Source organism: Ochlerotatus camptorhynchus, unplaced genomic scaffold (assembly GCF_037179485.1).
Source record: "Ochlerotatus camptorhynchus isolate MF236.1 unplaced genomic scaffold, CSIRO-AGI_Acam_v1.1 ptg000083l, whole genome shotgun sequence".
In the NCBI taxonomy this organism is placed as follows: domain Eukaryota; kingdom Metazoa; phylum Arthropoda; class Insecta; order Diptera; family Culicidae; genus Ochlerotatus; species Ochlerotatus camptorhynchus.
In genome coordinates, this window is record NW_027040573.1 from 1,205,938 (window position 1) to 1,220,037 (window position 14,100).

Sequence of the window (14,100 nt, forward strand, 5' to 3'; positions counted from 1 at the left end):
TCGAGCAGTTAAAATGACATTTACTACCACTCGAACTTTGAAATGAAACATTATTTTGAGAATTTTTCTTCTAGAACCACAAGAAAAAAAGCCAACATTTGTGCGTTTTATAAAAAATAGAAATTAGTTGGTCCAGTTTTGTGAAATCGCTGGTAGAAAGTCACGCCAAAACTGCTTGACAAAGTGGTCAATTGATTAAATTCAATTGACCACTTTGTCAAGCAGTTTTGGCGTGACTTTCTACCAGCGATTTCACAAAACTGGACCAACTAATTTCTATTTTTTTGTGAAACGCACAAATTTTGGCTACTTTTCTCGAGGTTCTAGAAGAAAAAATCTTAAATTTTCTTTTTTTTTTTTTTTTTTTTTTTTTTTTTTTTTAACTCTTTATTTGTTCCAAGTTCAAAATAAATTACATTTCATTTTAACCTAGGTGCTCCAGTTACTGCAGTAACGTACCAGCCTTAATTGTTATGATATATATCTAAGTGTTTTTACATTGTTCATGTCTTGGCAATTCAGTATTTTAAACAGGTTTTTTAACCTGCATGTCAGTATAACAATTGATATCTTAAAACTAAAAACTAAAACTAAATCTTATCTAAGTATAAAGGGAATTAATCGTTGCAATTGAGGATTGCAACGATTTTTGCCTGAAATTATTAATTATTTTGTTGGACATTTGTGCTAAAGTCTCAACATTCGAAATTCTATGTACTTCGGTTGTACTGTACCAGGGAGGCAACTTCAAAATCATTTTCAGAATTTTGTTCTGAATCCTTTGAAGTGCTTTTTTCCTGGTAGTGCAGCAACTAGACCATATTGGCACAGCGTAAAGCATGGCCGGTCTAAAAACTTGTTTAAATATTAGAAGTTTATTCGTCAGGCAAAGTTTGGATTTCCTGTTTATAAGAGGATACAAACATTTTATATATTTGTTACATTTGGCTTGAATGCCCTCAATGTGATCTTTAAAAGTTAATTTTTGGTCAAGTATTAATCCAAGATATTTCACTTGGTTTGACCAGGAAATTGGAACTCCGTTCATAGTGACTATGTGACTACTACTAGGTTTCAAAAAAGAAGCTCTAGGCTTATGTGGAAATATTATAAGTTGAGTTTTGGAAGCGTTGGGAGAAATCTTCCATTTTTGTAAATAAGAAGAGAAAATATCTAAACTTTTCTGCAGTCTGCTGCAAATAACACGAAGACTTCTTCCTTTAGCGGAAATGCCTGTGTCATCAGCGAACAAAGATTTGTGGCAACCCTGAGGCAAATCAGGGAGGTCCGAAGTGAAAATGTTATACAATATAGGCCCAAGAATGCTACCCTGAGGAACTCCTGCCCTAACAGGTAGTCGATTAGATTTGGAATTTTGATAATTTACCTGCAGAGTTCTGTCAGTTAAATAATTTTGAACTAATTTTAAAATATAAAGTGGAAAATTAAACTTTTTCAATTTAGCAATCAAACCTTCATGCCAAACAGTGTCGAATGCTTTTTCTATGTCTAGAAGAGCAACTCCAGTTGAGTGGCCTTCAGATTTGTTTGAATGAATTAAATTGGTAACGCCCATGGCGAAATCCAAACCGCTCAGCTGCAAAAATTGAGTTCGTATTGATGTGAAGCATCATTCTATTCAAAATTATCTTTTCAAAAAGTTTACTTATTGAAGAAAGCAAACTTATTGGACGGTAGCTAGAAGCTTCAGCTGGATTTTTATCCGGCTTCAAAATTGGAACAACTTTTGCATTTTTCCATTTATCAGGAAAGTATGCCAAATGGAAACATCTGTTAAATAATTTTACCAAGAAAGACAAGGTACTCTCTGGGAGTTTTTTGATGAGGATATAGAAAATTCCATCATCACCTGGAGCTTTCATATTTTGAAAATTTTTAGTTATAGACCTTACTTCGTCCAAATCAGTCCCCCAGGAATCATCAAAAATATTTTCCCGAGAGAAAATATTCAGAAAATCCCGAGCAACCTGATCCTCAATAGGACTAGTAAGACCCAAACTGAAATTATGGGAACTCTCGAATTGCTTAGCAAGTTTCTGAGCTTTTTCCAAATTTGTGATCAAAATTTTACCACCTTCTTTAAGCGCTGGAATAGGCTTTTGAGGTTTTTTCAAAATTTTTGTGAGTTTCCAAAAGGGTTTGGAACTCGGGTCTAATTTAGAAATATTATTTTCAAAAGTTTTGTTCCTCAGGGCAGAGAATCGCTTTTTAATTTGTTTTTGCAAATCCCGCCAGATAACTTTCATGGCAGGATCGCGTGTTCTTTGATATTGTCTCCTACGGACATTTTTAAGACGGATCAAGAGCTGAAGATCATCGTCTATTATAATTGAATCGAATTTAACCTCGCATTTTGGTACTGAGGCAGCTCTTGCTTCAACTATAGAAGTAGTCAGAGATTCAAGAGCATAATTAATTTCATCTTTGGTTTGCAAAGGAATGTTTGGATCGAAGTTATATTCCATAAATGTTCGATACCGCTCCCAATTAGCTCTATGGTAATTGAAAGTAGAGCTGTTGGGATTAGAAATTATTTCTTGGGATATTTCAAAAGTTACTGGAAGGTGATCAGAACCGAAGTCAGCATGAGTAACCAATTGGCTACAAAGTTGACATGAATCAGTTAAGACCAAATCAATAGTGGAGGGATTTCTTGCAGAAGAAAAGCATGTTGGGCTGTTTGGATATTGAATAGTGTAATAACCTGCAGAACAATCATCAAACAGAATATTACCATTGGAATTGCTTTGAACATTATTCCATGAGCGGTGTTTTGCATTAAAATCACCAATAATGAAGAATTTAGACCTATGACGGGTAAGTTTCTGGAGGTCACCCTTGAGAAAATTCTTTTGCTGGCCTACGCATTGGAATGGCAAATAGGCAGCTATAAACGTAAGTTGTCCAAATTTTGTTTCAACAGAAACTCCCAAAGTTTCAAAAACTTTGGTTTCAAATGAAGAAAGAATTTTATGTTTGATTCGTCTATGAATAATGATGGCAACGCCACCACAGGGTCCATCAAGACGATCATTTCTATAAATCAAGTAATTTGCGTCCTTCTTAACCTTATGGGCAGGTTTAAGGAACGTTTCAGTTATAACGGCAATATGCACGTTATGAACTCTCAAAAAGTTAAAAAGCTCGTCTTCATTATCTTTAAGAGATCGAGCATTCCAATTTACAATATTTAATGCTTTAAAATCCATTACTGAATTTTAAAGTCATGACAATATTATTTGCAAATTTTACTCCAGTTTGAATAGCATCAAACATGGAGTTAGATTTAAGCATATCAGAAATCATGTCAATTAATGAATTCTGTAAAAATTCCATTTTGGGGGCAGTAATGCTTCCTAAGTCAAAATTGTCAAAATTTCCGTTAGAACGTTGGTTAGTATTTTAATTTCTACCCGCTGCAATAGCAGCATAGGTAGCTCCATTAACTCGCTGAACATTGTTAGCAGCGAGGGGAGTAGGTACAGATGAAACATTTGAAGCAGGGGAGATATTTGTACCTACGGGTACGAATGTAGAATTTGTTCCTCGCTGACCGTTGTTAACAGCAGAGGAATTTGTACCTGTTCGGAAACGTGGAGTGTTTCCTACCTGACGGTTAGAACGAGATTGTAGGATCGCTTTGCGAGTCTTACATTCCCAAAAATTGGATTTGTGGTTTTCACCACAATTTGAACATTTAAATTTCTTAGGATCTTCCTTCACAGGACAGTCGTCCTTTGCGTGAGAGGAATCACCACAATTCATGCATTTAGCTGGCATGTAGCAATTTTTAGTTCCGTGACCCCATCCCTGGCACTTACGGCACTGGGTGAGGTTTTGGAAATTTCCTCCAGTCTTCCTGAAGTGTTCCCACTTCACTCGGACATGGAGCATAAGGCTAGCTTTTTCTAAGGCCTTAAGGTTGTTTAGTTCACTAGACTTGAAGTGAACTAAATAAAAATCATTAGAAATCCCGTTGCGCGAATCGCCAGGACGGGATTTCATTTTCATTTTGATTACTTGGAGTGGCACAACTCCAAGTAATTTTGCCAGTTCATCTTTGATCTGATCCAGGGATTCACCACTGGGCAGTCCTTTCATGACAACCTTGAACACACGTTCAGTTTTGGTGTCGTAAGTAAAAAATTTGTGCTTCTTCTCAGTAAGATACTTGAGAAGACATTTAAATCCGTCCAAGGTTTCAGCCAATACACGGCATTCACCCCGACGTCCAATTTGTAGTGAAAACTTAACTTTCACGAAATTCAAAAGTTCCAAGCGAAGAGCATGGAAATCGGTAGTGGTTATCACAATAGGGGGAATCTTTTCCTTCTTGGCATTAAGCCGGGAAAGTTTACTAGAATTTTTCTTGGATGATGGATCATTCTCATCATCCGTGAGCAAATCAAATTGATTACTCAAATTAATTTCATCAGAAGGGGGGTCAAGAGTTTGCCCCTTTCTTTTGCGTTTAGGCGCCATGGCGGCAGTAAATTTTTATCCAGATCGACTTCCAAGCAGATTACTATAAGAATCTGAAGGATCGAAGAGGAATTTTCCAAATCGATATCCAAGAAGGATTACCTCGGGTAGGGTCCAAACAAGGATCGAAGAGGAATAAGAGTTGAACAAGGTAGAAAATTTTTACAGGTTGAGCACTGAAAAGTGCTGTTTAAATTTGTTGTAGCTTTAGGTAGTAGTAACACTTCCTTCAGCAAAAAGCAAATAGATCCGCACGGCAAGAGAGCACGATGCGGACTGATCTTAAAATAATGTTTCATTTCAAAGTTCGAGTGGTAGTAAACGTCATTTTATCTGCTCGAATGAAGTGGTTAATTGAACCTCGAATAAGGCTGTCCACGAGAAAGTATAGTCGCTTTATTCATAGTCTGGTGGATAGAATGTCAGGAACCAATTGAGCTGTCAAATAGCGGAACCAATCGAGCAAATCACGACCAACAACAGAAAAGAGCACATCAGCTTTTAAGAACAACCCTTTTCTCGTGGCTCAAGGCTCGTCTACGCTACCTAACACCATCTTTGGGTTGGGGAAAGTTTCCCCTATCCGATGTAGCTGGTAATTTGCGTTCGATTGGCGAGGAAAGAATAATCAACGTTTTGTTTATAAAAGTTGATAGTACCTTTTCAATTGTTGGTCGACAGTATATTTAATTGGTTCCGAGCTTTGATGGATCAAAATTCTATCCGCCAGACTATAAATATAGCGACTATACAAGACAGTTGCGATCAGCTGACTTTTTTGTTTACCAAGAACTTTTGACTTCTTCTTCTTCTTGTTTCCTTTATTTAACTTTGGTCTCTGTTCCGCAATCTAGTGCCAATCACCGACGGACATCGATTGCTATCCATTGACGACAATCGAATGTGCAGGAAGGCAGCTTCCACACCTGCGTACGATATCGCACCCATTCAACACACATGGGCCGGGACCAACGGCTTTACTTCCCTTCCGAAGAAAGACGTGACCAGAGATTTTTATGCCTCAGAAAAATCCCACCAACCTCGGCTGGGATTGAACCCAGACCAATTGGGGTGAGAAAGCAGTCACGCTTACCGCTACACAACCGGTGCCGGCAAGAACTTTTGACAAATCGCAGTAGAACCTCTATGGTAGAACCAACAATCAATACGAAACTAACGATTTTAAATTGGCTCACTACTTGACTAGCCTATTGGTCCCAAAGAATCGAATAACGTACCCCATTCTAGTCAAAATTCTAGCACTACACAATGTTTGATTTGATTCGCTATGAAAGTTTGACAGCTAAAATGAGGGGTTATTGGATTTTCCTATGTTCGAGGGGTGAATCGATTAGCTTGGGACCGAAGATAGTACCAGAGCTGAGCCAAAAAGTTGAGCACCTTTCTTCGGGACCTACTAGTCTTAGAGTACCTCTATGGTAGAACCATAGAGGTAACTCTAAGACTAGAAGGTCCCGAAATAACGTGCTCAACTTTTTGGCTCAGCTCTGGTACTCTCTTCGGTCCCAAACTAATCGATTCACCCCTCGAAAATCCACTAACCCCTCATTTTATCGGTCAAATTTTCATAGCGAATCAAAACAAACATTTTGTAGTAGTAGAATTTCGACTAGTATGGGGTACGTTAATCGTTTGCTTGGGACCAATAGGCTAGTCAAGTAGTGAGCCAATTTAAAATCGTTAGTTTCGTATTGATTGTTGGTAGAACTGGCAGTTTATGATATGAATTTCTGTTTTGTTTATGTTTCCATTCAGCAACATTAACACCAGATCACTCACACACTCTAGATTTCTAGCTGTCAGTTCCACTGAGAAACGTCTTTTGGATCACCTCAGTCGCTGAGTTGTTGTAGATGGCCGTATAGAATTTTTGTGATTTTGAGTTTAAAATCACTGAATTTTGAGGTGATCTCACCGGTCGTGTAACAGTGGATTTGTTTTCGAAAAAAAATAAATAAACTGGCAACTCGGCGATGTGTCAAAACGTTTGTCGATAAACACAGTGGAGTAACAAAAAGCTGCAAAAGTTAAAGCGTATTGAAAAATAACGAAAAGTTTATTCTTCACATCAGATATTTGCTTATCGAAACTATTAAAAATGGGAAAAGGCTTCAATAATTACATGTGCAAAAAATTCTTCCATCCTGCCTCCAGGGATAACCTGAAACGGGTATGTTTAGGGATGGGACATCATTTTGATTCTTTGTTTTAGGATCACATTACTCATACGCAGGACCATAAAATATGCATTCCAGGTATGGATGGCAGAACAACAGGCGGAAGCCTACAAAAAAAAGCAAGAGGAACTCCGGAATCAATACGAAAAGGAGCAGGAGCTTCACGACAACAAGGCTATGCTGAGCAAGGAAAGCAAGGATAAGCTAAGTGTCAACTTCATGTACGAGCTCCCTCCGGGCATGAAGAAGGAGCGGGAAAAGGAAACAACCGACGAAGCTGAGTACAAGTTTGAATGGCAACGGAAGTACAACGCTCCGAGAGAGAGCTATTGCAAGGGAGACACGGAGATTCGTGATCAACCGTAAGTAGAAGTTAAACCATAGCGCTCTTGAGGCTATCGATTGTGGATTTTTATAATCTTGAAATGTTTTCTAGTTTTGGCATACAGGTCCGTAACGTTCGCTGTATCAAGTGTCACAAATGGGGGCATATCAACACAGACAAGGAATGCACCATGTACAGTCTTTCTATGAGTGAAGCCAAAAAGATTCATTCAGAGGCAGAAGCCAACCAGATACTTTCGAAGAACGATTTAGAACAGGGTCTCCGTGAAGATGGACTTGCTATGAAGAGAAGTGCTAAGGAACTTGCTACATCTCACAAATTAGTAGACGAACCAGGCATGGACAAAGTGCAGACTGAGACGGATTTCATTAAATCGCTCTCCACGAAGCAGAAGAAAAAGCTGCTGAAAAAGTTGGAAAAAATTGAAAAGCGCCATAAACAAGAAAAGAAACACAAGAAAAAGAGAAGTTCCAGTTCCTCAAGCTGTTCGTCAGACGATTCCGATGACGAAAGAGAGAAGCGGTTGTCGAAGAAAAAGGTCAAAAAATTTCACCGTAAACATGAATCAGATTCGGAGGATGATAACCGAAAGAGAAGCAATAAGGAACGATTCCACAAGCGATCACGTTCACCACATTACGGAGAAAGCAGCAACGGAAGAAGGGACCGTGATCGTTCACGCTCCAGGAGTCCACGACGCGACCGCAAAAGACGTTGAATTCCATCCTTAAAATGTCATTAACTTATCACCATGAGCTCATAAAGAGCATTCTTTATATTATCCTGAAGTATGTTTATTTGAAAATTTTAATAATAGGTAAAACATATCAATTATATTAGAGTAGTGTATGATTTCTTCCTGTTTGCTCTGCCAAATTCGAAAGCCGTATTCAGTGTTAATCGTATCCTTAGTAGCATTACTGATCAACTATCAGCCAGGGGACGATTTCAAGATCTTGTATTAGGACTTGGTGTGACTCAATCGATCGCCTATTTAGGTTTCCTCTTAAAGCGAAAAAAAAACTCCTCATTCAGATTTAATCAGTTGCGGACCAACGTCGAGGAGGACGATCCCGTAGCGGGCAGAATTTCCGTGGCATGATTGCTCTCGCGGGGTTGATTCTAGGATTGAAATTAGGAAACATTAAATTGCTATCTTGTTGGGATTAGGTACCTGTGAAGTAACAACACTCACCTTAACATGAATATGATGCTTGACCATGGCTGCTCTCAAAACCAACATTCGTGAGCGCCGCTGGAACTCGTTACCTACGTTGATGGCTTTCTCAAAGGTTGCGCTCCTATGGTCGGCATCTTTTGCGTATAATATCTTGTTATGGGAGTCAATCCGGGCTTGAATCTGTCCGTCAAGGATTAACTGCATCAGTTCATTCTCAAGCGCAGCCACAGAACGATTGAACGCAGTAGCCATTTTGCGCATATCGGCCGACATGTATGGACTGAAGTACTGTACCAACGCACGATTGCGAATTTGAGTGTAGAGCGCATTTACATGTGGTGCAATGTACATGTCCAACAGCAGATTGTCCTTGATTTCATCGAGCAATTTCAGGCAAGATGCATACTTAGATTCATAAAATTTGAAAATTATGTCTCGCAGCTGAGGCTCCAGTTCAAGAAACAGTTTGAAAGAACTGCTGGAGATGACATTCTTAAGCTCCTGCCTATCGAAAGCTGCCAGTGCGCAGAGTCCACCGTACATTGCGACGTTGTTTGTGGAAATCATCTCCGGAAAATCACAGAGGTCAAAGTTTGCCTGCAAGAAATGCTTTGCAGCCGACTTGTACTTCCTGGTAGCCAGCTCTGCAAGTCCTGCTGCACATTTCAAGCGCGTGATAACCGCTTGATTGGGCTCCTTGTCCTTGGCATTTTCCGCAACTTCCGTAGTGTTCTCTGCTTTGGCAACGTAGCTTAGAACGTGTGACCAGTTCTGTAGATAGATCGAAACCTTAATGACGTTCAGACACATGTTAACCACATGCTTGCCACTAGTACAATAGTCACGAGCCCTCGAGTAACATTTCAGTGCATTGGACAAATCTCCGCAATTCAAGTAGTGATCACCAAGATCATCATGACCACGGCGGATGCTTTCCTTAATTGAATTCGCTCTGTAATTCTTAAGGTCGCAATCCAGCTTCTCCAACTTTAATGCTGATTTTTTACTCTTGGTTTCTACCCATGCTTGATCGAAGCTCGGTATGTCCTACAAAAATACAAAAAAAAAAACACAATAAATCTAGTTTTTTACAAAATTTGAAAACAAACTCCAAACCTGAGAGCTAGATTGAGCAGCAACATCTGGAAGGGTACTACCGCCGGACATGTCTGCCAGCTTCTTGTGCAGATGTTGATATAGCGTTACATTGTACGTAGTGGTCACATAGTTGATGGCCATCTTCAGGGCCTCAAGTCGCAGGGCAGAGCAATGGTCAGCAATGTAAATCAACCGGTGCAGCTTGGCTAACCCGGTGTATTGATTGGCATACACCTCCAAATCAATGGATGGGTTTTCCACTATGTACATATCCTCTTCATTGTTCTCATTATCTTCAGGTTGAGCATCAACCTGCATCGGTTCGACTGCATTCTGCAAAGGCAAAAACACTCAAAATAGGAAACGCATCCACTCGGATTACCGCACAAAGGATCATAACCAAATGAGCGAGTGATATGTTTGAGCCGAGGTTCGGCGGTTCTAATTTCCTATTAACCGACGTGCAAAACATTTAAACACGTTACGCAGAACTTACCGGTGCGATTAATGGTAGTGGCATACTGTTATTATTTTTATAATGAATATATTCCAATGAAGAAAATTTTGTTTTTGTGACACGAAAGTTTTCTCGACGATGTCGGCTTTAGCTGTCAAAAATTTGGTATTAGAGTTTTCCGGCCAAAAGAGGAAAGAGACGACAAAATCAACTGTGGTAACTGTTGAAAATAAAACCCCGTCACTGAAAGAAACCCACAGCAGAGAAATTAAGCCGACATATATAGAGATTGCTAAAGTATGATTGTGTCAGTGATTTGTTTTCATCGGGAAAATATTTCGCTATGAAGTTTTTTTTTTCCCGATGAAAACATTTTGCGTATACGTATACGTGACGTAGTGTGCGTACGATAAACGTCAGCAATCTCTATATTGTAAAGAAAATAAATCAAACGAAACATTAAATAAGGTCCTATATAATGTAATAGCAGGAGCATCGATTGACAATGATAGCTCGACTTTGCTTACCTTTGTTACTTTCGACGTAATGAAAATTTGCTCTTGCTATGTAACATTTGTGTCATCGAGAAAAAGAGAATCGAAAACTTGAAGTCACAAACGAAGTGATAGACGACTAACTGGCGAAGAAATTTTTTGGCAAATCAAAGTTGACCCCAGTGGAGAATAGAAGAACTATGAAAGTGATGAATGTTGGCTTATCTAGGGTCTAAGCCCCTAGTCTATACACCTACTGGCCTTCCCGTTGCACTCGTCAGCTCGTGCGTTACTCTAGACACACATGTGTGGTCGTATCCGGGTCCTCCCCTGGGTAGGCTCGTGTCCGTCCAGGTTCTGGTACATTAACTTATCTCTATGCATGATAATTACAACCGGTGGAAACTAATGATTTAAAATTGACTCACTACTTGACTAGCCTATTGGTCCCTATTGACGGCGACTCTGTAGCTCTTTACTCCAATGGTAAAATCCATAAACAAACGTCAGACCATGTCAGACTGTGCGTGAAACATGGCGGACTTCATACTATCCTTTCACTCCACTGAAAATTCCCATAAGACACTGTCAATCTTTGCTAGAAGAGACTGGCTCGGGTAAGCCAGTCATGGAGCGGAAGTAATAGAAAGCAACGTTTAGTATATGATACATTGACCTTTCTGGCGTTTATAACACGCACACTTGTTATATCCCTTTTTTTAAGTGCGAAGTTTGTTATAATCATTTGCGCTCCAGCCAAAAATGTTGGTTTGTTATTGTTATCCTCATTTTCGGACCATCAATACTCTCCCATATAGATATAGTATGGATTATACAAACAAAGATACGTGATGAGGTGAAGATAAGATGGGAAAAAATAAGGATAATTTTGTTTGACCGAAAAAGAATCTACATTGCGTACATACACAGCAAAAAAAATGTAATATCGATCAATGTAATTCAAGCTAATAAAATAAATAATAATAATAAATAATGATGTAATAGCAAAAAGCAGATACAATATTACATCAATGGATGTAATTTTGTTCGCAAAATCGATGTACATCGTATTACACAACCGATGGATTGACCTGGTTGCAGCAGTTTGGATGTAATATTCAACAACTTTTTTTTTCTGTGTACATGTTATGTAATAAAAATATATATATACGTGCAAGAACGGCCTGATGTTGAAGATGTGCATGTAGAATGTAGTCCTGCCCAGGCATGGAAAATCATTTGCATTCATTTCATACATTCATTTACATTCATTTGCCTCTAACTTTTTTCATCAACAGCATTCCGCAAAATGATATATAGCGCTTTTGTAGTTTTTGTTATTAGCTACAACTTCTGGTCATAGCTCAAATCGTTATCTCTTATGCATCACGAACTAGAGCGGGCAGTACTTGTTACTGTTTTTCAGTGAATGTAAAATACATTCACTAAAAAACAGTAGTGGCTTCTGTTCGCTCTGGTTCGGCATGCATAAGAGATACAAATTTGACTTGTTTACAAAAGTTGTAGCTAATAACAAAAACTACAAAAGTTCTATACATCATTTTGCGGAATGCTGTTCAAGAAAAAAGTTAGAGGCAAATGAATGTAAATGAATGCACGAAATGAATGCAAATGATTTTCCATGCCTGGTCCTGCCAGAGGAGTTGGAATGGTTTTGATCAAAAGAGGTTCGATAATATAAGAGAGATAGATATTGACCATTGAGTACAGAGAGAGGTGCCACAGATCGTAAAATGCTGTTGTTTTAGTAAATAATAAATAACGTAAACACAAATAGTGACGTCAGCAGCGAAAAGCAACCCCAACTTTGGCACAACTAACGATGAAGTGTAGATAATAAGAATTATTTTCAATATTGAGATGTATGCGCAATGCAACCATCTTTTAAAGAATTGCCTGATTAGCTAAATATGTTTACTGCTGAGTTTCCAAACTAGGTTTGGGATTCGAGTAATGGAGAAGTTTCTAGATGGCCTCACTTTAGAATTGGTGCTCTCATGATGGGGTGTACCTTGATAATCTATTTTTTAAAGTTACTCATAGAGATTATGGATGAATGAGGAGGTTATGAGTGTGTTGATAGCAGTTTAATTATTCAAAATGGGTCATTCCCCGAACAGGTTCGAATCGAGGAGAGTCTGGTTTGTCAGGACATTATGTATATGAATGTTATTGTGATACTAGTGTTAAACAGTATAGGTTTGACTTTCAATTTACAACCGTGGATGTGCTCTGGGATTAAGTCTGGGACTCCAGTTGGAACCTCGGTTGGAACGCAGCGGACACGAAGAAGATTAAAAAAGCTATGATTAAAAAAAAATGTTTTTAACGTATATGATGAATTTTAAATTAGTTGGAAAGATGAGTATCTACGACTAAAGTTAATGGAAAACATATAGTTGCGTAAACATTCATCATTTAGGTTGTGCAAAAAGATATATGATGAGACTTAAATTTTAATAAATGTTAGTCTTTCATTATTGAAGACTTCCACTGATAATCATATCGCCATTACTAATGATGGTTTGTAGAATCCAATTAAATGGTCAAAAGTTTTTTTCATCAAATAATGATGCTGCACACATAAGAACACACATGTTCTTAAGTTTTGACAACAACATTTCAGAAGGAGGATGACTTGAGGGTTAGATATTTAATGTTGTGTGCTTTTGCTACTTATAGAGGTAAGCGTTTAAAAGATGTCATTCTAATATGACATGCTTGAATTTGGTTCCGTATACAGGAGATTTCAGGTATTATCAAGCCGAAAGCGAAGGGTAGGACTCCCGTTCTAGTTTAGGAAACTCTTGGATGAGAGATAAAATAACTGTGGACATGCTACAAATAACATTAGGTTGAGAGTAGGCATAAACTCATAAAAAAAAACGAAGGAGAAGGATAAGATGCAAGAGGTGTGATGGTCTAATTTATTGTACTTAAGTTGGAATTGTATTCCACCTTTATTACTAATTTTAATTTTATTCCACCTCTATTACTAATTTTAATTTTATTCCACCTTTATTGCTAATTTTAAATATTTGTGTGATCATAAAACAGATGTTAATATATTTTATTTTATTATGTGTTTCTAAAAGTTATATTGTCGTTTTTTCATGAATGATGAATTTCTTAAGAATCCTTTTCATATATGCATCTAATTTTGCAATTGTTGAATACTATGGTTGAGGGAGACAAAAGTTTACAGATAATTTCACGGAAAGTATGTTGAAAACGGTGTTTTCGGCCCTCGTGGTGAAACCGAATGCAGGGTACGTCTTTGAAATGAGATTGTGAAAAATGCGTCAGATTTGGCAAACATTTGGAAAACATGGATTTTTTTTTTGGTTGAAGTAGAGAAGGGATGTAGAGTTGACAACTACTTGATACACTTGGACACACCCCTGTTTACTATACTAGTGTAAGTGTTCTATGATTGCGGATGAAAAATGGAACAGGGATGATGGGAGTTCAGTTGAGAAGTAAACGTGTGACAGGGCGAACTGTTTCCATGGCGATAGAATTCTACAGGTACAAATTACCTTTTTGTGGTACGTTACGGGATGTAAGATCAACCACCGATTCCTACACTGATAAAATTTCAAAGATTGTGTACCACACATGAATTTTTGCAATGTGATCAACAAATAATATCTATGTGTTGGACACATACTTAATATGTGTACACATAAAAGCCATGTGTAACCACACATACTATTCATTTGACTCATAAATTTCATGTGTGCTTCTAGGTGGATTCTGTTTATGCGTGGTCACATGAAAATCATGCGGAATTTTACATGGAA

The 14,100-nt window shown here is 38.1% G+C and overlaps 2 protein-coding genes across 2 annotated transcripts; one reads left to right on the top strand and one right to left on the bottom strand.

Moving 5' to 3' along the window:
- The first annotated feature begins 6,536 nt into the window (after window positions 1–6,536).
- Window positions 6,537–7,789, top strand: LOC135698176 (corepressor interacting with RBPJ 1). Its single transcript, XM_065218067.1, has 3 exons — window positions 6,537–6,694; window positions 6,780–7,063; window positions 7,138–7,789. Exons 1-3 carry the CDS (start codon window positions 6,623–6,625, stop codon window positions 7,763–7,765), a joined length of 984 nt encoding a protein of 327 aa, XP_065074139.1. The 5' UTR covers window positions 6,537–6,622; the 3' UTR covers window positions 7,766–7,789.
- Window positions 7,790–7,816: 27 nt separating this feature from the next.
- Window positions 7,817–9,935, bottom strand: CSN1b (COP9 signalosome subunit 1b). Its single transcript, XM_065218066.1, has 4 exons — window positions 9,822–9,935; window positions 9,344–9,658; window positions 8,243–9,274; window positions 7,817–8,169 (listed from the first exon to the last, which is right to left on the bottom strand). Exons 1-4 carry the CDS (start codon window positions 9,843–9,845, stop codon window positions 8,089–8,091), a joined length of 1,452 nt encoding a protein of 483 aa, XP_065074138.1. The 5' UTR covers window positions 9,846–9,935; the 3' UTR covers window positions 7,817–8,088.
- Window positions 9,936–14,100: the final 4,165 nt, after the last annotated feature.